This window comes from Eleginops maclovinus, chromosome 8 (genome assembly GCF_036324505.1).
Source record: "Eleginops maclovinus isolate JMC-PN-2008 ecotype Puerto Natales chromosome 8, JC_Emac_rtc_rv5, whole genome shotgun sequence".
NCBI lineage: Eukaryota > Metazoa > Chordata > Actinopteri > Perciformes > Eleginopidae > Eleginops > Eleginops maclovinus.
The window spans coordinates 16,113,829-16,135,946 of NC_086356.1; the positions used below are offsets into that span (position 1 = coordinate 16,113,829).

At 40.4% G+C, this 22,118-nt stretch overlaps 3 protein-coding genes across 5 annotated transcripts in view; 1 reads left to right on the plus strand and 2 right to left on the minus strand.

Moving 5' to 3' along the window:
* The window catches only part of pde8b (phosphodiesterase 8B), a 41,008-nt gene extending 33,967 nt beyond the window's left edge, over positions 1-7,041 (plus strand). For all 3 annotated transcript variants that reach the window (XM_063889078.1, XM_063889077.1, XM_063889079.1), the window contains 5 exons: positions 523-740; positions 818-956; positions 1,460-1,627; positions 2,071-2,200; positions 4,131-7,041. In XM_063889078.1, the coding sequence (XP_063745148.1) occupies positions 523-740; positions 818-956; positions 1,460-1,627; positions 2,071-2,200; positions 4,131-4,240 (765 nt within the window). In that variant the 3' untranslated portion in view covers positions 4,241-7,041. The remainder of the gene's footprint in view (positions 1-522; positions 741-817; positions 957-1,459; positions 1,628-2,070; positions 2,201-4,130) is intronic.
* Positions 7,042-7,591: 550 nt separating this feature from the next.
* On the minus strand, positions 7,592-20,105 carry wdr41 (WD repeat domain 41). Its single transcript, XM_063889081.1, has 14 exons — positions 19,883-20,105; positions 19,729-19,798; positions 18,813-18,928; positions 17,947-17,995; positions 17,720-17,848; positions 17,540-17,602; positions 16,803-16,914; positions 16,596-16,658; positions 16,201-16,305; positions 15,896-16,080; positions 15,672-15,793; positions 14,810-14,895; positions 7,978-8,111; positions 7,592-7,893 (listed from the first exon to the last, which is right to left on the minus strand). The coding sequence occupies exons 2-14, from the start codon at positions 19,774-19,776 to the stop codon at positions 7,753-7,755; spliced, it is 1,353 nt and encodes a 450-aa protein (XP_063745151.1). The 5' UTR covers positions 19,777-19,798; positions 19,883-20,105; the 3' UTR covers positions 7,592-7,752.
* On the minus strand, positions 8,118-13,883 carry LOC134868159 (uncharacterized). The gene is made up of 2 exons (XM_063889080.1): positions 11,600-13,883; positions 8,118-11,241 (listed from the first exon to the last, which is right to left on the minus strand). The coding sequence occupies exon 2, from the start codon at positions 10,632-10,634 to the stop codon at positions 9,168-9,170; it is 1,467 nt and encodes a 488-aa protein (XP_063745150.1). The 5' UTR covers positions 10,635-11,241; positions 11,600-13,883; the 3' UTR covers positions 8,118-9,167.
* Positions 20,106-22,118: the final 2,013 nt, after the last annotated feature.

Here is a 22,118-nt window from a genome sequence, read left to right on the forward strand (position 1 = left end):
TAACATGTCATGCATTTCATAGCTTCGAATGTTTATGTCAAGGGACAGAGATTAATAATGATGAGGACCTGTAACCACAGATATACTGTTTATTTATAAAGATCTCTCCGATTCTTATATATAAGAGGGGTCCCTCTTATGGTGCTCATCTTGTGGCTTCTTTCCATTTTTATAACCCAGTAAAAGGGCTTTCTTTGCAAAACAGATTAAATTAACTTCACTTCCCTTACAAAGCAAATTAAACACATCGAAGAGGGAATCACACCACGTCGTGGCCCTAAAACGAGCAAAAGTAACTAGGCTAAGTTCCACTTGTGGTTGCTTGTTTTGAAAAGAGGTAGAAGTGATCTGAATAAAATCAGGGTATGATATATGCAAGTCTCTAAATCAATACGTAGTTATTTTCTTTCTTTCTGATAATCCATCATACAGATTGATCTATTAACACTGCAGCATTGAAACTAGGCTCTGGTCAGTAGCAGTGTATGTGACACCCCTCTGTGTCTCTGCTGTTTTCTTCAGAACAGTCTGGACCAGCTGGATGAGGTGGCGGCACTGATAGCGGCCACGGTTCACGATGTGGACCACCCGGGCCGGACCAATTCCTTCCTGTGTAACGCAGGCAGCGAGCTGGCCATCCTCTACAACGACACGGCGGTGCTGGAGAGCCACCACGCCGCCCTCGCCTTCCAGCTCACCATCAGAGACAGCAAGAGCAACATCTTCAAGAACATAGACAGGTCGGTACTGCCAGGTTAATCCATGTGTTAGTATCAGACGGATCCAGATCCTGACTTTATCCCTCCACTGCCGACAGGAATCAGTTTCGAACACTGCGACAGGCAATCATCGACATGGTGCTGGCCACAGAGATGACTCGACACTTTGAGCACGTCAGCAAGTTTGTCAACAGCATCAACAAGCCAATGGCTGCCATAGAAGAGACCAGCACGAGTGTAAGTGTGCTGAGTTTGTTTCATTTTAAACTTAACTATGTCCAAGAAACGCCAGTACAGAGAACTCTTATATTTTTGCTTACTATAGAGAGAATGCTTTATCACTTTATGGCTTTGCATTGTTACACGGTAAAGTTTACTAATGGTTACGGTGTTAATGCATATAAAGACTTGTTTAAATAGTTAGGAGGGAACCAAAATATAATAGTTTGTACAAAAATAATGAAATAAGTCATGTTATAGTTTGAGATGTTTTGTCTTAAATGTCATCGTTTTGTATGCTATTAAAATATAATAAAATCATATAAAGGTCATTTTAAAAAAGTATTTGGATAGTATGAACCCAAAAATCATCAGAAATGAATATAGAGAGAACATAGAAAGTCATAGTATAGCATAAAAAATATTAAAACATATTATAGTATGATGTAAAACCAATGTTATTAAAAATGCATAGTGTATTAGCAAACATGTATTAATATATGTATTGTCCGTGTGTGCAGAGTCTGAACAGCGACTGCGAGGGTCAGGCCAACATCAGGAACTCTCCGGAGAACCGTCTGCTGATAAAGAGGATGTTGATCAAGTGTGCAGATGTGGCAAACCCATGCAGACCGCTGGAGCTCTGCATTGAGTGGGCCGGACGCATCTCTGAGGAGTATTTTGCACAGGTAACACTAATTTAAGGACTGGAGGATTCAAAGGTTTTATTGTCAAATGCGGAACAGCTAACGCACAGAAGTTGGCAACCATAATATTAACTTTAAGGGTCCTCCAACAGTGCAACATTCGATATACTTTAGATATAAAATAAATAAGGTCAAATATAAAACTTAATAGAACAATGCATTCAAAAGCTGAGAGCTGTATCTGTAAAGAGTTCATCTGTAATGTGTTTTATTATTTTCGTCTTACATTGTAAAATCTGTTATGCGGCCACTCACATTCCAAACTGCAGATTTAACTTGTCTGTGTGTGTGTGTGTGTGTGTGTGTGTGTGTGTGTGTGTGTGTGTGTGTGTGTGTGTGTGTGTGTGTGTGTGTGTGTGTGTGTGTGTGTGTGTGTCTGTGTCTGTGTGTCTGTGTGTGTGTGTGTGTGTGTGTGTGTGGTGCAGACAGATGAGGAGAAGAGACAGGGGCTGCCGGTGGTGATGCCGGTGTTTGACAGGAACACCTGCAGTGTGCCCAAATCTCAGATCTCCTTCATGGATTACTTCATCACTGATATGTTTGACGCCTGGGACGGTAAGAGCAATATTAGCCTGTGTGTGCATATTTAGTAGTATTAAACCCAAAAAAAAGTAAGTTAAAAGGTATCAGAAAAAAAGTAATAGTATAGTACAGTATGACGAGGAAACAACATAGGATAGTATGTCAGAATAAAGTCATAGTACAGTATGTCGAGAAAAAAGCAACATACTGTAGTGAAGTATGTCGGAGTGAAGTCCTAGTATTGTATCTTGTAAAAAGTAATAGAAAGTTGAAAAATATCTGAAAAAAGGTCATAGTATAGTATTTTGAAAAAACTGATAATAAAGTATGTCGAAAAATATCAGAAATAGTCATGTTGTAGTATGTCGATACAACGTCGATCATTTCGTTTTTTGTTTTCTTTTAATTATCTTTCTATTTCACAAAACCAGCCTTATTGCAGACCTCTGAATCATTGCCCGCATTTCTGATTTGTTCATTTATTGAAATGATATGAATGAAACAAAACGTCAGACTATCACGATAAAACAGAGCCTCATAAATCTAGATCCTCACTCCGGCCCTCCATTTCTGCCTCCAAGGAATTCTCTTTTTGGCAGATTGCAGGGTAGGAAATCACAGGAAAGGGATGAGAAAGAGTCAAGAGAAGGGGGAAGAGACATCATGGTACTTTAAGCCTCTCATTCCCACTGAATTTCCTTTTATTTAGTCTCCCCAAGAGGGAACTTGTTTACTGTCAATGCAGCTCTGATGTCACGGAAAGTTCCCAAATGCCAGTGGGACGGAGAAAAACTGCGAGGCTGTCAGGGGAGGGGGAGATGGGAAAATAGAAGAGGGTATGGGGGTTCATGATCACTTGGTTAAGGGAGGGAAGACAACAATTTCACTTATGAATAAACACTAAAACACATGCAGCAGCCGCTTTCAATTCACCAGGGTCGCTTTGGGGTCACGAAATGAGGAAGTAAACAGCACACAGAGAAAGGAAGGGTGATCCTTTTTCCCATGGGTCCTTTAATGTGGGAGCAACATCGAACAGTGTTTAAAACATTAGCAAATACACATGAACCAAACACACACATCTTCCTGAGCTCATGTCTGACAGCAGGTGTGTCTCTAAGTTTTTTGTCCTCGATTACCGAAACCATTTTTCTTTTCACAAACCCCTAAATGAAACACTTTTTTAAAGTGATGTTTAAAGACTAAAAGCCACTGGAAGAGTTATTTGTTTTTTCCTGCAGTTTATGCAAGACATGTGATTAGAATTTACAGAAAAGAAAAAGCAGTTCAGCAGAGTTAATATGAGTCAGTCAGTCAAATCAAGTGGAATCTTTCTAAAGTGAGTCATCTTGAGCCTTAACAAGTAGGTCATTTATTAAGGCCGTTCTAAACCAAATTAATCAGCAGCCTTTTAAAATAAATATGAATTTAAGCTAGGTTCAAGGGGTAGTTGCAACTTCTTCAATTTGAGGATTTGCTGACTCTGAGTTTAAACAACATTTTAAACTAATGTTGATATTTGAAACAAAACAATGTATTTTAAGATGTCATCATGGACCTCAGAGCACTTTTCCTCTTTTTTTACATTTCAGAAACATATACTTTATTGCTTAAACAAGTAATTTTCTAATGTGCATACTAAACTATAATCAGGCCTACACATTTCTTTTCCCCAGACATTTCTGGCTGAGCCACAGTGGAGGGATATTATTCATAATACAAGAGTAAACCCAGACTGCTAAAGCCTCAAGTTAACTCTGGATGAATTTTACACACACAAAGAACCAACACTGTTTCCATCTCTTAAAAGAAGGGATATCTTAAAGGCTAGAATGAACAGGAAGAATGATTAAAAACTGAAATAGTTTAATGTGAATGTGCTTATATACTGTAAGTACTGCTAAGGACGGACTTGGAAATAAGACAAACTTAACCATCTTAATTTCTCTGTTTCTCCCCTCAGCCTTCGCCAGCCTGCCTGGTCTCATGGAGCATCTGTCGGAGAATTACAATTACTGGAAGGGCTTGGACGAGATGAAGTGTAAGAGCCTGCGCCCGCCTCCTGCTTCTTGACGGAGTCCTCGTCGCCTCAGCTCATCCATCCCTCCGGGCAGGGCAGGAAAGCGAACGCAGCTGGAACAATTAGTCTCTTCTGCTGTGATTCAACGGGGAAATGTTCATGGCCCCGAAGCTGGGCATTCGGGACCCTGAGAGTCGACATGACGGACACTGAGACGCTGTTTTGATCTCAAATCACAGCCTCTTTTCCTTCTCGTGGTTCTTGGTTGAGCTGGGGTTCTTCCAGTGGAGAACAGGTTGTCATTTGAGGGCCCTGTCGACTAACTACTCTTAAACACACCTCCATGAAACGGTGTGCCCCGCAGCTCACCTGACAATCTGTACCATACAGTGTAACACACCACAAACCTGCACTTTAGCTTATCAAGACTATTCCATTTGGAGCGTCCTCTTGCTTTTCACAGTTTTTACCTTTTCATTTCCTAATCTTTTCACTATACGTCTGTCTATTGCTGAATAAGATGGTGACCAAAGCTAGAGGCACTGAAGTGAAAGCTTGTTCCTTGTCTCAAAATGCCAACTTGTGAAGGTGCTCATCTGGAATGATCCATTACTATGAGCTGTGATCCTGTCTACAGTATGAGAGACACTCTGACTTGTGTCTGGGACCAAAAACTGTAATGATAAAGTATCAGAAACTATAGTTAGCCAATTACCAGGGTCCAATCAGAGGAGGAGTACACGTTTTCTAAATGTCCAGCCCCGTATACCGAGCTGCCATAGAAGAAGGGCTGCTGCGTTTGAGATTATTTTCTTGGTTTAAAGATCATGTAGCTTCATTACGGTATCATTGTCCTTTGTGCACTGTGGAAGAAGTCAGATAAGATCAAATACAGGAAAATAATTGCACTGTATCAGAGCTGCTTAATTTAGCTGTGATATAAAAATATAATTTGTTACATACATAGCTTTGTGACACCAACTGTAGACACCCACATAAAAAGGAAAAATCTGAACAAGAATAACCTTTACATGTGAACCCTGAATGTTGTACTGTACGACATATACAAATCCTGTAGAGGCCATGCAACGTCAAAGTGGTGAGTAGCTGTGTTCGACCTCTGTGACCTCACAGATGAACAGGCTCCACATCGTGTTTGGATCCAGCCTGTAAACAGCAGCTGCAGATCGACCCTCATGCTAATCTTCTCCCGCTCTCACATGGTTTCTGTTGAACCGCTTTTCCTGTTTCTAGAAATCCTCACCTTGCAGTCATATGGGGAGAAATCTTTCCTGCACATGATTTTCAGATAATTTAATTTCAGAGAAACAACACCTTCAGATCGTGATGTGCAGCAAGTGTCTGCCCTCTAGTGGCTACATGGGGGAATTGCACTAGTAATATTAGATCTGTGAAAGTCATGTTAGACACATTATTACCCCACTTTGACTAGAAAATACAGTGATTTTGCTTTAATATATTAACATTTAACTAGAATTACCTCTGAGTTTATGCTTCTGTGTAACTTTCAGATCACTTTTCTTTTAACGTGATTTACATAATTAACATATAACAATTGGGTTAGACATCACATAGTAATTAATCTGCAGATATCCATAAACCATCTGAGCTGCTTTGGTGATATTTTATTACCCACTCTAGTCCCAAGTTTCATTCCAAGAAATGCTCATTAAGTATTAACTAAAGGCACATAAAGTTATATACTGGTGCCTTATTATTTTATAATTTTCGCGCAAACAGAAGTACTTTTAGTTGCAATATTTCCAATTCTCTTAAAAAAAATTAAAAAAGAAGCCATACATGTTTTAGATACTTAAGAATAAAAAAATGACCAATATGTTGCTTAATGGTCTGTGCTACAGTTTTGTGAGTCAGTGTTAATGGTTCTGTCACAATGGTCCTCACATTTTATCCTTTTGTTGTACGACTATGAGGTTGAATCAGGGGAAGTTGGATCAGATGTGAATTCCACTGTTGCTTTTAGAGTTCTCGTTTCAGTTCCCTCTGTAGAGTCCACTATTCAGAATAGAGTGATTTTATTGATGACCAAGGTCTTAATCAAAGCCTTAATCTTGTCATGTTTCTGTGTTTTAGGTCTGCTATTGTTGCAATACACTGTAAAATTACCTAATGTACCTGCTGTTCTTGTAAATACTCACCCACTATATGGTTTCATTTTTCACTTTTTTTTGGGCGGTTATGTGTCACAGGGGTGATTTCCAAAATCTCAGACTTGAAATGTGGCTCCAGCTCTGAATGTTTCATGACATGAAGATATTTTTGCTAGTTGATAATGAAGATTTCTATACACAAAGACGATTTAAATATTTCAGATTTACATGCCTTTCCTGTGAGCAGCAGTGACTGGAGTTTGATGGTATCGGTTAGATGAGATGACGCCTCTGAGTCTGCAGAGGCTCAGACAGATTGTGTAACTGCTCGTTATGAAATGATAAGCCTTCATCACGAACAGTGATTTCTTTTTCCTCTCTCTTCCATCTCTGACACCGATGGCCGGCTGCGTGCCAATCCTGTGTAGTTTTCTATCATTTATAAACAGAACAACAATTAGGTGGCCACGTTATATACATAACCAATTATTTTTCAAAGACAGATTACTGGCCATGAGAACTGTAATGTGTGTTTAAGATGTTACTGCCTCACGCATAGTTGTGAAAAAAAAGCTTTCCATCGGATCAACTTCAAATCTACCTTGTTTGTTTAAAAAGTTTAATTAAGTTTGCTCTCTGGATTATGATGTCTTATTTTGATGTTCTCTGTCAAACACCAAAATGTATTGTGAGAGGCGATTAAAGCATTCTTTAAATATCAAGTTGTGACATGAATGACAGAAATTTAAAGGAAAAGTTTTGACATTTTGGGAAATACACTTATTAGCATTCTCATATCTGTCCACCAAATAGACAAAAACAAGGCTACAGCCAGGAGATGAATAAAGTTGTCAAAAAAACTAGCTGGAATCAGGGAGAAACAGCTAGCCTTGATCTTTCCACAGTTTAAAAATAATTACAAACACCTCTAAATTTAACTAACTACCACATCATGGGTTGGTTTTGTTTCAACTGAAGCATGAACGTTACAAATTCAGGACTCACTGGGAGTATGTGAAGTACATGCAATGTTATTTAATGAATTTTAGAGTTTATGGTAGATAATCGTTTCCCTATTTCCATCTTTATGCTAAGCTAACTGGCTGCAGCTTCATATTGAGGGCACAGATATTTACACGATTCACCCATCTAACTCTCTCAGGAAGCAAATAAGCATTTTTTTTTCCCAAAAGGAGAACTTCAGAAAGCAGAAGCCAACAATATAAATGCTGAGCCTTATAGTGCTTGGACACAGACTGGAAATACAAATAATGAGATTGTTTTTTTTAATTTAAGTTAAATACTTGAATTTAAGGTGCAAACAACAAACATGGCATGATCATTCAAAGCAAACAACAGTAAAAACAGTACATTACAATGACAACATCACTGGAAAGCTTTACATATCAAGGCAGCAGTGCAAGGGTTAAAGGTCAGAGTCCTTCATTCTCCTCCAGTTTCTGGAAAAGCGCCAGGCTGCGGAGCTGGGACTGCCTCTCTCCGTTCTTCCACAGAATCAACAGGTGGTCGGTGGAGCAGGTGACCAGACCGTTCTCCCTAAAGCTCACAAACATCTGACACAGGCACAGCATTGGTAAAGCACTTTTGTTTCAATGTTCTATAGTAGTTCATAAGTTTGGAAATCAGAAATATCGTACCTGGACTGCTCCTGAGTGTCCAATGAGATCCCCCGTCAGCTCCAGCATCCTGATGTTCGGGACGTCCGCGACCTTCTTTAACGGAGGAGCGCTCGGTTTGTTCGACCGGCCGAAAGTCCACATGCCAAAGAATCCTGGGGTAAAGAACAGAGGAGAAGACAATAAAAAATGTGTTATATATCTTGTGCAGACTGTTTTTCTGTATATTCACAGAGATACAAGCTAAGTAGGATTGGCTTTAAAATCAATCAGATGTCTGCAGCTGAAACAGGCTCAAACATTGTATAATCAACATTGTTATACATACACTGGATCAAATACGTTTAGTGTCTGACTCACACGTGTTTGAACAAACTTAAATGTAGTATGGTGAACTTACGTAAGGAAACATTTGATTATTTACACATCCAGCATCCACCTGATTAATGAAAGTCTAATATGAATTCTCTTTCAGTCTCCTGAGATAAATATCTGGGGGTTTTTTACCCTCTAAATTCTCAACCTGCAACTACCATTTGAATATCAAGATGAGAAGCAATTATTTCGATAACTGATTAATAATTTCAGTCATTTTTTATTAACAAATGAATTCCAATAATAGTTACAGCCTCTAAAATGAGACGTTATCTTGCTTTTCTTTCTCATTATCAGAGCTGCCAACATTGTGTTTTCGAAAATAGTAGCAAGCCGAGCGGAGCGAGGCAAATTTTTTTTCAAAGCCGGGGGTCCGAGGTCCGCCGAAGCCCCCTGAATGCCCCCTTATTTCATTTTTACTTTACTTATTTCTATTTATCTTTTGTATTCAACTGTTATTATTTTATTGTAAATTGTATGTATATATAGTTCCCTATTCCTTTTCCTATCACCCTGCTGCTATAACATGTGCAATTCCCTTACAGGATTAATAAAAGTTATCTTATCTTATCAGAAGCCAGAGACTTTACATGCTCTGAGATGCAATCTAGGTCATATTAGGACATGTTTTTCGTGTATAATTTCTCCTTTTCCCTGTACTGTTGCACAGAATTAAACACCAACATACCCAAAAAAATATTTTTATCAACCGAACAGAATTCATCATGAAACAATACTGAACAATAACACATGAAAAACCTTTACACAGCCTTTTTTTAGAACAGAGTTCAACTCAAGGGAACCTTTGGCTGTGACATGACCATCTCATCAACCTCTCACTTTAGATGGTCATAGGTTGCTGACTTGGCCTTGGCAAGAGTTGTCTTGGAGTACGCCTGCTTGTAGCAGACAGACCCCTTTGCCACCATGAATTGTTTGTGGGTAATGAGGTTACTCAGGGTCTCCATTCCCATACTAGGTCTGAACTCCGTTCTGTTTTTTGTGACAAGACTGAAGATGCGTTCGCAGTCTGCATTGGAATGGAAGATGCAGAGGATAGCCAGCATTACCTTGCAGAGTAAAGGGTACTTGAGATGGCCATTTCCATCCTTCAGCTGACTCATCAGGTGCCACTGTGTGTCTGGTCTGTCACAGCTGGTGATGCTTTCTGGCAGAGCATCGGTTTGGTAGGTCATGAATTGACCCTCAAGCTTGTCCATCTCCTCAGCACTCATCTTCAAGCAGGGGAATCTGCCTGTGAAGTACCTCACAGAATTGAAGTCTGCGCTGTCCCGTGCAGACATGTCAGCCACAGAAGCATTCCTTATCACTGGGTCATCATAGGGAAACTTCTTCACCATGTACTCAACAGCCTTCATGTAGAATGCCCGCACAGCGCTGAAGACCTGGGCAAGCTGCAGCTCCTCAAGCTCAGGGTGATCTCTTATGAAGTCTCTGGTGTTTTGCCCAATGAACAAGGTCTCATTGCTCTTCTGGTTGCTTGGTTCCCTGAATGGTACCTGGTGAACCTTAGCAGCTGCATTGATCACCTGAGGCTTCACAAATCGGTTCAAGAGATTCTTCAGCTGTGTGGTCAAAGTCCTGTGTAGTATTTGTATGCAGGGTTTGTCTAGCTGCAGCAGAGTGTTGGCCTCATCAAATATCGGCAGGACCGCACTTAGAAAGTAGCAGTAAAGATGGAATGTTGGGTCCTGCAGATGTTGACATGCCCTCTGCACTCTCTGTTGTGCCCCTGTCTTGGGCTGAGTGGCTCCAGTGCTAGATGTATTGGGCTGAGTGGGTGCAGTGCTAGATGTCTTGGGCTGAGTGGGTGCAGTGCTAGATGTTTTGGGCTGAGTGGGTGTAGTGGTAGATGTCTTGGGCTGAGTGTGTGCAGCGCTAGATGTCTTGGGCTGAGTGGGTGCAGTGCTAGATGTCTTGGGCTGAGTGGGTGCAGTGCTAGATGTCTTGGGCCGAGTGGGTGCAGCGCTAGATGTGTTGGGCTTTGCCGTTGCAGTCTTGGGCTGTGTGGTTGCAGCTGCTGGTGTTTTCTTTCCCTGACAGAATTTGGCTAGGTTTTGTTGGCGAAAGAGATAGCCTGCCAAATCAAACTGAGAATTGTCCTTGCTGCCGCTACTGTGGGTTGATGTGTCCTTGCTAACACTGTGGGTGGACTTGTCCTTGCTGCTGCTCTGCGTGGTCTTGTCCTTGCTGCTGCTCTGCGTGGTCTTGTCCTTGCTGCTGCTCTGCGTGGTCTTGTCCTTGCTGCTGTGCCCAGACTGTTCTGACTCCTGGCGATGCATTTATCTAAAGAGAGCCACCTCGTACTTACATGTTTAACAATCTTTCTCATTTCCACTCCACACAGATCCTGAAATTTCTTCAGTCCCTGTTTCCTCTTGCTGGATTTGTCTAGGTAGAAGTATATGTCCACCAGCAGCTCTTCAATGGACACTGGAAGCTGAGCAGCAGCTTTTTCTGCAGCTAGATGAATTAGATGGCACGGGCATCCCAGCACATATACTGCACTGTTTTTTTTGTTGATGTAGCCTGCCGTGCCAGCTTTGAGTCCCTGCATCACCATGGCATTATCTGCCCCAAAACTCATGCAGTTGTCCCAGGATATGCTACGTTTCTCAAGTTCATTGTCAATGAGTTTGAATATGTTCTGCCCAGTAGATGCCTCATGACACTCTGGCAAAGATAGGAGTACTGTCAGAACACGCCCAAGTCCTCGATCAAAGTACTTCACAACAAGAGGATACAGCTTACAGTCTCCATAGTCAGTGCTCCCATCCGTGGCTAGGGAGTATGGAGCTGTCCTCATTGCCTCCGTGATCACAGACGCATCCTCCTTGGCAAGAGCTCCAACAATGGCGCTGCTCTTTGTGCGACCAGACCCATACTTTCCTGCAATTGCAATCACAAAAATATTGCATTGTATTATCATGATTATACTCTAGATTACACAGAATTGCAGAATTACAATCATGATATTAATCCTCTGTAGAGTAAGTTGGCCTAGGCTATTTTTTTTTCACCTTTACATAAAATGAAAAATGTTTATTAGAATGATACAGTATCAGTAGGCTATAAATTAGCAATGATTAATTTGCAAGATTTAAATCAGATTATCAACCAGGGCAGTACTGTAACTGTTTTATATAGTCTGTACAGATTGTAGAGTGTATTGTGACAGTATACAGATATAAATCTATGCCTATGAATGCTTGAGATGAATTGAGGCTATTTGTCATTTGAGCCTTACCAGCGATTTTCGAGTCCGGAAACATCTTTTTCACCAGTGGCCCGATGTGGTCGGCCACCGCGATCGGGATGTTGTGTTCCACCAGAAAGTCCACAGCGAGCACTTCGGCATTTATGACACTGGTGTCACTGTCAACCGTAAAGAAGCCCGCGATGGGCCTTGTAGCTTCCACTGCCGCCTTGTATGACGTGTGTTTAGCAGTCCTGATGTGCTTTTCAACGTCGTGTCGGCCCCCATGCCTCACGCTAAAATCTGTCTTACACAACATACAGTAAGCGTGGAAGTCGTCCAGCCTCGACCGGGTGATGGTCGGCCATTCTGCGTTATATTCTAGCTTGAAGCGCTGTTCAGAAATTCGCCGCTTTTTCAGCGGAGGACAAGTACGTTCACCATCCATTTTTGATAGACTTCAACTGACAGCTCGCTCCGCGATTTCGCGGGCATAGTGTATTCACGAATTATCATTGGTCCATTAGAAATTAAGATAATAAAAACACAACACATATGTTAAATTATATAATGAAAAAAACCCAGATATTAATATGTTCTACTTATCTGTGCTATAAATGTAATTTTTGTATGATTCCAATGATCTTAAATAATTTTATAACCAAAATAGCTGAATTTGCTCGTGACCTGAGCAGAGGAGACAAGCGGGGTAAGGCAAAGAGCGGCGCCTCACGTCAGATTGAGCAATCCCTCACAAAGCGGAGCTAGTGAGAAATTAGCACCTCCTGTATAATGCCTCCCTGCTCTGTAACAAAGATGCAAGTGAGGAAATATTCCCTCCTGTATAATGCCTCCCTGCTGTGTTACAAAGATGCTTGATGGATTTTACCCCGATATATATATGTAACAGTATGTAACCATAATGATTTACCCCGATGAATCTGCCACAAAATACAACAATGCAAATGCAGACGAATGGAAAGCCACCAGTACGTTTAATTATTAGCCAAGATTACATTGATATCCGAGTGTTTCCGAGGGGATTGTTTAATGTCTGTCATCCATTTAACATCATACAACGTCGTTGTGATCACTTTGAACCCAACGATCTTTTTTTTAATGTATTGGTGAGCTGAGTTTGAGAAATTAAACTGTGCAGCTAAAGTTGTGTTTTTTGGTTGCTATAGTTATCTAGTTGCTATGCTAGCTAGCTCAAGAGACTTAAATAACCTAAACGATTTAAATGGAAGCGTTCAATTCGCATGTAATGATAGCTAGTTATCGAGCTGATGTTATAGTTTCCCCGATTTAACTCATTGTATTTCAATGGGTAAAGGTAAAAATCCTCAGGGTGCCTGTGCATCTTCGCATGAAATAATATATTAGCCTACCAGTTATTAACACGAGTTCTCTAGCTACCAACTGCCAACTCGTTGTACCTATCATAGGTGTGTGTGAAGAATGCTGAGATAAAATATGAAAAACAACCAGTAGTCAATGTGCAAGCTGCCAATTGAATTATGTTTTAATAAACTCTATTGACTTCACATATTTTTCACATATCTGACTCTGAAAGCCAGCTACGAGCTCACCGCACGGCACTGGTCTACATGAATAGAATTCTTCATCAACAGCGGGAGCCAAAACAGCATAGCATCCTGGTAACAGTAGTGAGGGTATTACAAAAAAGAAGTACAGCCGATCCTATTGGCTCTTTGTCAACGCAAGGGACGGATCATAAAACGGCTTGAAAAATAGACTGGATGACTTTGTCCGTCGTCTATTATAAACTAATGTTCCAGATGCCAATCCACCATTGAGTGACAGTAAATCACGTTGTTATCTTCTTTCTTTCTTTATTAAACTTTCTTTACATGCATTTGCTTGTGTGTGTGTGTGTGTGTGTGGTTTCTGAAATAAGGATACAATAATAAGTATTACTAACATTGCATGGCTAACAGATCAACTCAACTTGCAATCTTCTGCAATACAAACTTGGCCACTAGATGGCACTCCAACATAAGGCAATGGCTGTAGCCACAGTAGCTTCTATGAGAAAATGTAGCAGGCACATGTTCATGGAACTATTCATTATTACAGCTAGATTTCTTAACTTAATATCACACATAACCAACAGGGTAAATATTAAGATTCTTCATGTCAAATTCCAACTCAGGGATATTTAAATAGTGCCCATTTGGCAGAATGAGGTTAGCATGACTTGCAGAAATGAGCGCATGGTTAGTTAGCTCTTGCAGCTGCAAACTCTCAACTTCTCCTACATACATCATACATTCTTATAACACAGTCAATACAAAACACATATCAACTTAACAGTACTTACATCTTAATGGACGCACACTAACACAGGTAAACTGGAAATACAGCAGCAGGAACTCACAGCCCTCGTCACCAACTACGGAGACGTTAGATATTGGGCCAAACCATTACATGGACTAATCCAAACTAAAGGGGGGGAAACGGAACAGTCCAAGTGAGAGGGCCTTTTTCACACGGCTTATATGTGAGCTTTAGGGCTGGTTGGATGTCAACACAGGCACGAGGCTGCCAGCTACACGATTCATTTTTCGATTTGTTGGGTAATGCGTAGGATATTCAAGTCAAGCGTAGCGGCGTAATTAGGGCCTGGAAATCGTATCTGCTACGCCAAAATCGTGTATGTTGGCAGCTCTGCATTATAAACTAAATGTTTTTGGACCCTTCCAAATTGCCTCGATTATGGCTAATACACTTGGTTGGACATGTTGATCTCTGGTTTCCTGGAGACATAAAATAAGTGATAAAGACAAACAATAAAAATGAATATGAAGTACTCTCCAACAAGATCTATTCAGGATCTCTAAAGCTCTCACCGACTGCTAGCAGCTACACACACACACACACTCTACTTCAGAGCACTTAAGGAGAAAACACACCTCTGAGTGCTACAGTAACTCTCCTTTGATATATACAATACCCCATCTGGAGTGCATTACTGCACCTCCACCCCAACATCAAGAGACTCGGTTACACACACAAGAATTGAGTGCAGGCAATTTCCCCTCATTGAACTTCTGGATTCATACCTCTGTAATCCATCACTGGGAACAGAATTCAGTTAAAGTGGAATATCCAGAAGAGGAAATGGGACGATGGCCTTCTTCTTGATATGTCTGAATATGTGAATGACTTGGCATCCTATCAGCAGTGTCACATCAGACAAAATGTCTGTTTGTGTGTATGCCCTGTTGTGTGTGTCACCTGAAGAGGCGGGTTCAGCGGACAGAGGCAGGTCCTGGATCTCCCACATCCTCACACTGCCGTCTTCAGAGCAGGACATCAGCTCGCTGAAACAGAGACAGTGTCAACAACAACTTTTAGTCTAATCAATGACAATCCTAGAGAGTGTAATCACAGATATGCATTGTTCCTTAGTCTTTTGCTTTTCGCAAACTCTTAATGTTTCTTTCTATCATCTTTGCTTCTTGTATGTCAGGGGTGTCCAAACTTTTTTCACTGAGGGCCACATACAGAATAACATACGATGGGCTTGGCCCCTCACCAGCAGTGGAGTATATTGCCACATCATTTCAGCTATAAGTTATCAAATCAATCAAATGTAAGTAGTAATGTAAATGTAAGTATTCTTGATACTTGAACAGCCTACATCACAGCTCTCTATAGGGTTTCATTTATTTTGTTACAAAAACTGTTGGCAGCTCATTCCTTAAAACAGGGGGAAATATGAAGAGTATATTTCAAGCTTTTATACATTTTGTATCAATTAAGATTTGTTCGAACATTTTTTAAACTTTAATTGATTGGATATATTTGAAAAGTGGTCTTATTAATACATGAATACACCTGTGTAATATATCTTTACACATATATTTAAGAAGTATAATATAAGAAAAGCATACTTTTAACGGGCCACAGTTGTAAAAAGCTCAAAAGATCATCTCTGGTTAAACTCTCCAAAGCCAAGAGGTTTTATTATACGTGCATGGAGAAAAATGTTTTGCAGAATAAAACATTTTCCACAACGAAATGTCCTTTTTAAATGAATCATGTTTCATTTTTTATCCCATCTTGAAGCGGTTAGAGACAGGAACAGATATCTGACCTGTCCGATAACAGCATGGTGTGTAGAACATTAGAGTCGTGTGCCACCTTCCTGTAGGCCACCACAGCCTTGGTCAGAATGCTGTACACATACAGACCGCTGCCCACCGCGGCGAGGATGTGCTACAAAGCACACACACACAACTTTATTCATGTAGCACAATAGCAAAACAAAATACCAAAAATGTTGAATGATACACAATGAATACACCCCGTCTTCCTCACCCTTCCATTGGTGGTCAGATGCTGTATTGACATCTCACTGGGTTTGGGAGCAGTCAATCGTATTTCGGCCTGAGTGCAGGCTTGTGACTCCTCCCACAGGATGTGCTCATAGGCCGTGATGTTCCATTCAATCGCATCCCATAAGATCAGCTCGCCCGCATGGGAGCCACTCGCAAAGAGCCCATCTGGGGAAGAAGCAGAGCTAAAGTCATATAAAGCTACAGGGTGTAACATGCAGTTTCTCATTCTCTTGAAAGCTGATTGGATTTTCAACAACAAGTCAGATTTTAAGTGAAATAACGAACCATTGACGTTAATAAGAGCTCGGATTCTGTCCTGGTGGTCGGAGAGACAGCGGACCTCAGCCACCGATATGGAAGAATCTGTAGAGACCGTCAGCCTGTAGATCACTGCAAAAAACAAAATGCATTGGTACATGTATTTTGTATTCTGTGCTGGGTTTATTGACTGAAGTTTTTTGGGTAAATCACAAACTTGGTCTGTTCATGAATATTGTTTTATTTTTGTTTATTGTTTTTGGTTTGGTAGCACTTGGAATTATCTTTAGTGTATTAAAAGTGCTATACAAATAAAGTTTGTATGATTGTTTGATATCAACAATATTGGCTCCGAATTAAAGCTGTAGTTTTTCTCTATTTGCACATATTTAGCATTATTTTCATAAAACTCTGTCTCTTACCTATCTCTTTATCCATGGCCGCTGCTATGCAGTTCTTGGGCAGCTCTATCAAAGCAGTTATTCCTGCAGAATGATAAGTAAAACACCCCAAAATGACAACATAAATCAGTGTGTGCAAACAGCAGTGTTGGGGGGGCGCTTAGTTGGTGCAACAATCTCACGTGAGAGGTTTATTGTGACAGTTATTTTCCTTTTGTTTCTCCTCACCGGTGTCGCTGTGGTTGGGTCGGTGACACTGCAGCTGGAAGTCTTTGTTCCACACACACAGCTCCCCCCCGCCGGACACAAACACACACTGCCGCTCCAGTACCAGCAGACACTGAGAGACACACACAAGGATCAGCACGTGTGGTTTTTATTTTGACATGGACACACAAACAAAATTACTCAGCAATGAAAATAATTCATATAATTAGCCTTGAGATGCTGTAATTAACCTTAATGTGTGATCAGGGGATGCAATAACCACTTGTATCTTGAATCATAACTGGCAGAAGAGAAAAAAAGTGTCACAACATTTTAATTAGTATGTTACTTTTCTGGCCAAAAAAAACTTAATTTAACAAAGACTTAATTTAATAGAATATCAAACAACAAGACCAAAATGTGCTATTCTATAACAGTATGTATGGAGTTTACTGGTTGGTAGAAAATATGTAAGCTTCCTTCAAAACTAATATAAATCTTTATCTTTCTAGATTTTCATGGAAAAAAGTGCTTTTTAGACACGTTCTTGTTAGGAAGTAATGGTAAAAAAAAAATGTAACATGGAACAGTGAAGTGCACAAAGCAGAATGGTACAATATAGAAGTAAGAAAAGGACCAACTACTTCAGCTAAGAATATTAATGTTACATTTGACTAAGCAAATACTTCTTATTTAAATGTAACATTAATAGCATTATGTCAAGTCGTTGGTTAAATAAAGCCAGCTCTCCATGTTACCTTTACAGAAGACTGAAGATCTGAAATGGTCTGAACCCTGTTGCCTGTGTCCGGGTCCCACAGCTGAAAACTCAGGTTAAGGAAAATACAGTTTTAATTATAAAACAAGAGAATAAATTACGAATGATTTTAGTATGTGTTTAAAAGTACTGTTTGCTCTGTCTTTCAGTTTGAGGATACACTGAGACTTCGGTCAGAGGACGCTGTGATGAGCGAGATGTGCGACATGTCTCCATCATTACAGGTGAAGGTGTTTATGGCTGTTATTTGCTGGGAGTGGCCCCTCAGCTCCTGCAGTCTTTCTCCAGTCTAACAGTCAGGAAGAAGAGGAAAGAAAGAACAATTAGTGCCACTGTGTTGTGTACAGTTCCATAACGCACTGAAATAATCAACTTGCAGCCTATTACCTCGACATTCCACACCAAAACAAGGCCATCATCGCCAGCTGAGGCACATCTGCAAAACATAAGATGAACGGTTTGAGTTGACAAAAATTAGTTGTGGGTTGTGACGAAAATAATTCAGTGCACCTGGCAGGCCTCATCCTAAACGTAGCCAAACACACCAAGTTAATCTCTATCTGTGTGAGGAATCATTTCCTGTAGCTCCATCTCCTCTCAAGGAATCTTAAAAAAACATCTGTCCTGGGGCTTTCCACCTTCACTTGCCCTCTGACCCTCAAGCATCCACAATACCTGTTCCCAAAATCAACAGACAGGATGACCGGATAAAAAAAGAGATAAAATGAGAAGAGAGGAACTGTCGAGGATACATTTTCGGACTTCAAAAGCAATCTGGAGAGAATGTTCTGCCCTTTGCCCCCGACTGAGGACCTGTGTGCGGAGAGGACGAGACCCATAGGAGGAGGTTATTACTGGAGGAGACCAGGCGTGAAGCAGCCCCCACCTCCTGACACACACACACACTTAGTTCTGTTATAAATCCCAATCTGACCACTTATGCAGACCCACTCTACCGTAATGTGTGCAGCATGCTTCCACAAAGCAGTGGAGGCGAGATCAGGTGCAAAACCTTTAGATGTGTGCGTGCATGTGTGTACGGATAGCATTAAAGGGTTTTTTGTATACTGTACTGTGCACACACAATCACATAGTGGTGATGATTGGGCTCTTGTCATGCTCTGTAAGTTTTCTGTAGGTGAGGATCTCCTGTCAATCACAGAGGGATAGAGGCCAGCCAAGGGTAGAGAGGAGAGAGGTTAGAAAGAGAGAGAGAAAAAAAGAGGATGGAGGGGGGGTTGTGGTCTGCTTACCTGAAGTCATCAATCTGCACCAGAAATCGAACAATGTCAAAATGTCCTTTCAGCACCTGCAGCTCAGTGAACCAGTTTTTGGGCTGTTCCTCTCCGATGCACAACACGGAGCCTTTCTGCAGACATAAGAGGGAAAGTAGTGAGACAAACAGGCTGAGCTGCAGAGTTAGACAGTGGACTTTCTGAGAGAGTGAATGCAGGGACTTTAAGTATTTCCATTTGTATACTTGTACTCAATTGCATTTAGAATGGGGAAATGTTGTACTTGTTACTGCTCTATATTTATATGACAGCTTTGTTTACTTGTCATATTAAGATTTTACCTTAACACAATATGTTTCGTAATTAAAAACAATGCATTGTTAAAGCTGTGGTTTCATGTTTCTGGTTTGGTGCCAATAAAGTGTGTTCCCTTGGGGCCCCATGTCATGTTTCAGATGTCTTGCAGTTGTTCCACCGAAGAGACATTAACATTCTTACGTTTGAGTTATCAGAATCAGAAATCCTTTATTAGTCCCACAGTGGGGAATTTAACATTTCTTACAGCAAAGTGGCATAGCAGGTAAAGGTAGTGATTTGTGCTGCAGCGCATTGTTTTCTCTACTTTCCACTATTGATATTTATTTCATCAGATTTATCATGTGACTTTTCAGAGACCACTTGAAGAAACCGCCTATAAAGTGCGAAAGAAAAGTTTATTAACTCAGCAGACAATAATTATGTCAAATGTGTTCTCAAAATTCAGCAGTTTTGTATTGAAAAGGCTATACTTTGTTTTAAAACAGTAAACAGACTGCAGTGGATGACTGTCAGATATCCAACCTCAAAATAACTTCACAGTGATGTAAAAAACGAAAGGAAACGTAGACCAAACAATTAGCATAGCATTAGCTTCACGGCTACCGTTACATCTTACCTCCAATGAACCCTGAGCTTCTCGACCACCAAGAATCCACCGAAGCATCGTTTTGTTCGGTTACCGTTACCTGAATGACACAGAAGAGTCGATATAAGACAACCGTGTAACTGAAAGCACAACAAACACTACAGGTGCGTGCATTGCATCTCACCACTCATTAGGGTAAGCAGAAACCAGAGAGGCTTCCGCCTGATGTATGTCCGATTTGTCGCTCTTGTGGGAAGCTTTTAAGATCTATGTTTTGATGACCTGATATTTTAACCAGTAAATACCGTTGTTGCAGTAGTAGTAGTAGTAGTAGTCTCTGCTAGCTACGTGTTAACTTGCTGATTCTGTCACGACAAAAACAAATCATTCATGTGACTAAACCTACGGAAGCCTTTGTAGGACAAACACCATTCTATAATACTGAGTATCTATAAATACTGATACTTCTTTACCAATACATTTTATTTATTGCTATATACGTGTTTGCCTTAAACATACACGGCCAGAGTAACATGAAAATATGTAGACACTGTTTGTATTTATATTTGGGGTTTTCAACAAAAAAATATAAACGTATTATACAAAATATTCACATACATTTCAATAATTGAATAATGAATAATTGGAGTACATTTCCAGGTCTAAGTAGGATTTTACCTGCAAAAATGTACGTTGGTTTTTGGTGCACACAATAAACACGAGGAAGGAAATTAGATGTGTGGCAAATATGTACAGAATAACCGTTTTAGATTATACAATTAAAATGATAGGTTATGCAAAATATAAAAACTGTTATGTGTGAGAAAAAAGAGCTCAATCAGAGGGTAGAACTGGACATTTTGATTTTATGCTCCATCAGTATTATTAGCCAAACCACAGTTAAAATTACTTTATATGAATACTTTTATTTTTTATAAATGTAAAAACAGCCTTTTAATGTTAAACTGCTGATACATTATTCTGCCATCAGAAATTTAAACAACCAAGAGAAGTTAAAAGCACACATTTTGGAATGTCATTCTCCATTGTACAACTAGATGGCAGTGTGTAACAATCCCATGAGATCAGAGGAAGCTTCAAACCCCCAATACCCAAGAAAAAAACTGTATTTGTTTCAAAGGTTTTAACATTTATCTAGATTTTATAAGACAACATTTGATTGATTTTCTTTTATGATTTTAATGGTTTTGACCTCTCTGTCTAAACTTGTTTTTAGTGCCCCTTATTTCTCTCCTACATCCCATGACTTCTGCATCAATGTTGACCTGCTTTCCCTCCATATCCTCCTCATCTATTCTCCATTCTCCTCATCCTCTCGGTGTCTCCCCTGTTAACACAAAGATACACACACATGCCAGACACACACACTCATACAGTCACACATCACCCTAGCTGTGTCTACTCCTGCTCCCCCGATTGAGACGACACGCAGTGTAGGGCCTGTGACCTTCATGGTGGCTCAGATCTGCGGCTGGCACTGATTTCTGATTTAGTGTCGATCCGCCGCGCTTGTCAGGGGCTGCGAGGTGCTTTCCATGCGGTAATAGAAAAGCTCAAGGGCAGCTAGAGAAAGGAGGAGGCTTAGGGAGTGGGATCGGCTGATATGGAGTGAATGGGTTTTAGATTTGGGGATGGGTGATGCTGTGTTTGTTTAACTATCTGTCAGATATCTGGATGAATAGGTCAAATATGTAGACTCTAAGGTTTTGAATAATGGATGCAAAAGATGTGAGAATGTGATCCAAGGCAGCCGCTTTATGAGGCTGTACTACTACAGTGCTACTTTCAGCGTAATGCTAATGTCAGCCTGATAATATGCTCATAAAAAGATAGTTAACCTGCTGTTATTAAGCTGAGATGAATGGGAATGCACAACATTAATTGGGAAATGTGATTTACATATCAACAATAAAACTGACATTATCAAACCACTCTAAACTCAAATGTCAACCTCATGATGTGAGCAAAAGGCAGAAGGAGCACATCTTGTAACCATGCATTGTACAAAATATGTACCGACAGATGTTTAAATATTTCAGAGTCGACAAAATCGTTATGATTCGTCCTTTGAGTACAGTGACGTTTTGCACCAAATCAAAAGGCAATCCATTCAGCAGTTGTAGAAGTAATTCAGGACAAATGTGGTATACCAACTGACATAGAAACAGACTAAAAGGCTAGAAAAAGCACCTAAATATGAGGTAGGGCAAGGATTGTTTTACAAAAACACACTAAAAGGGAGAAGATTAGAGAAAACAGTGTATAAAAAAATAGGCGGGCACAGAGATGGAGGTAAAGCAGAGATTCAGGAGTTCACTGGGGAGAAATGGGAGGAAAAGCTGCCTTGGCCTGGTGTGGACCAGGTGTCAAATATGACCAATGGCAGGAATCAGCTGAGA

Coding starts and splice junctions, on each gene's coding strand:
- LOC134868159 (XM_063889080.1), bottom strand. CDS start 10,634: ATGCATCGCCAGGAGTCAGAACAGTCTGGGCACAGCAGCAAGGACAAG.
- wdr41 (XM_063889081.1), bottom strand. CDS start 19,776: ATGCTTCGGTGGATTCTTGGTGGTCGAGAAGCTCAGGGTTCATTGGAG. Junction 17,603..17,719: donor CCTCTGACCGAAGTCTCAGT/GTATCCTCAAAC, acceptor CTGAGTTTTCAG/CTGTGGGACCCGGACACAGG. Junction 8,112..14,809: donor CGCTGAACCCGCCTCTTCAG/GTGACACACACA, acceptor TCTTTACCCCAG/GATTCTTTGGCATGTGGACT.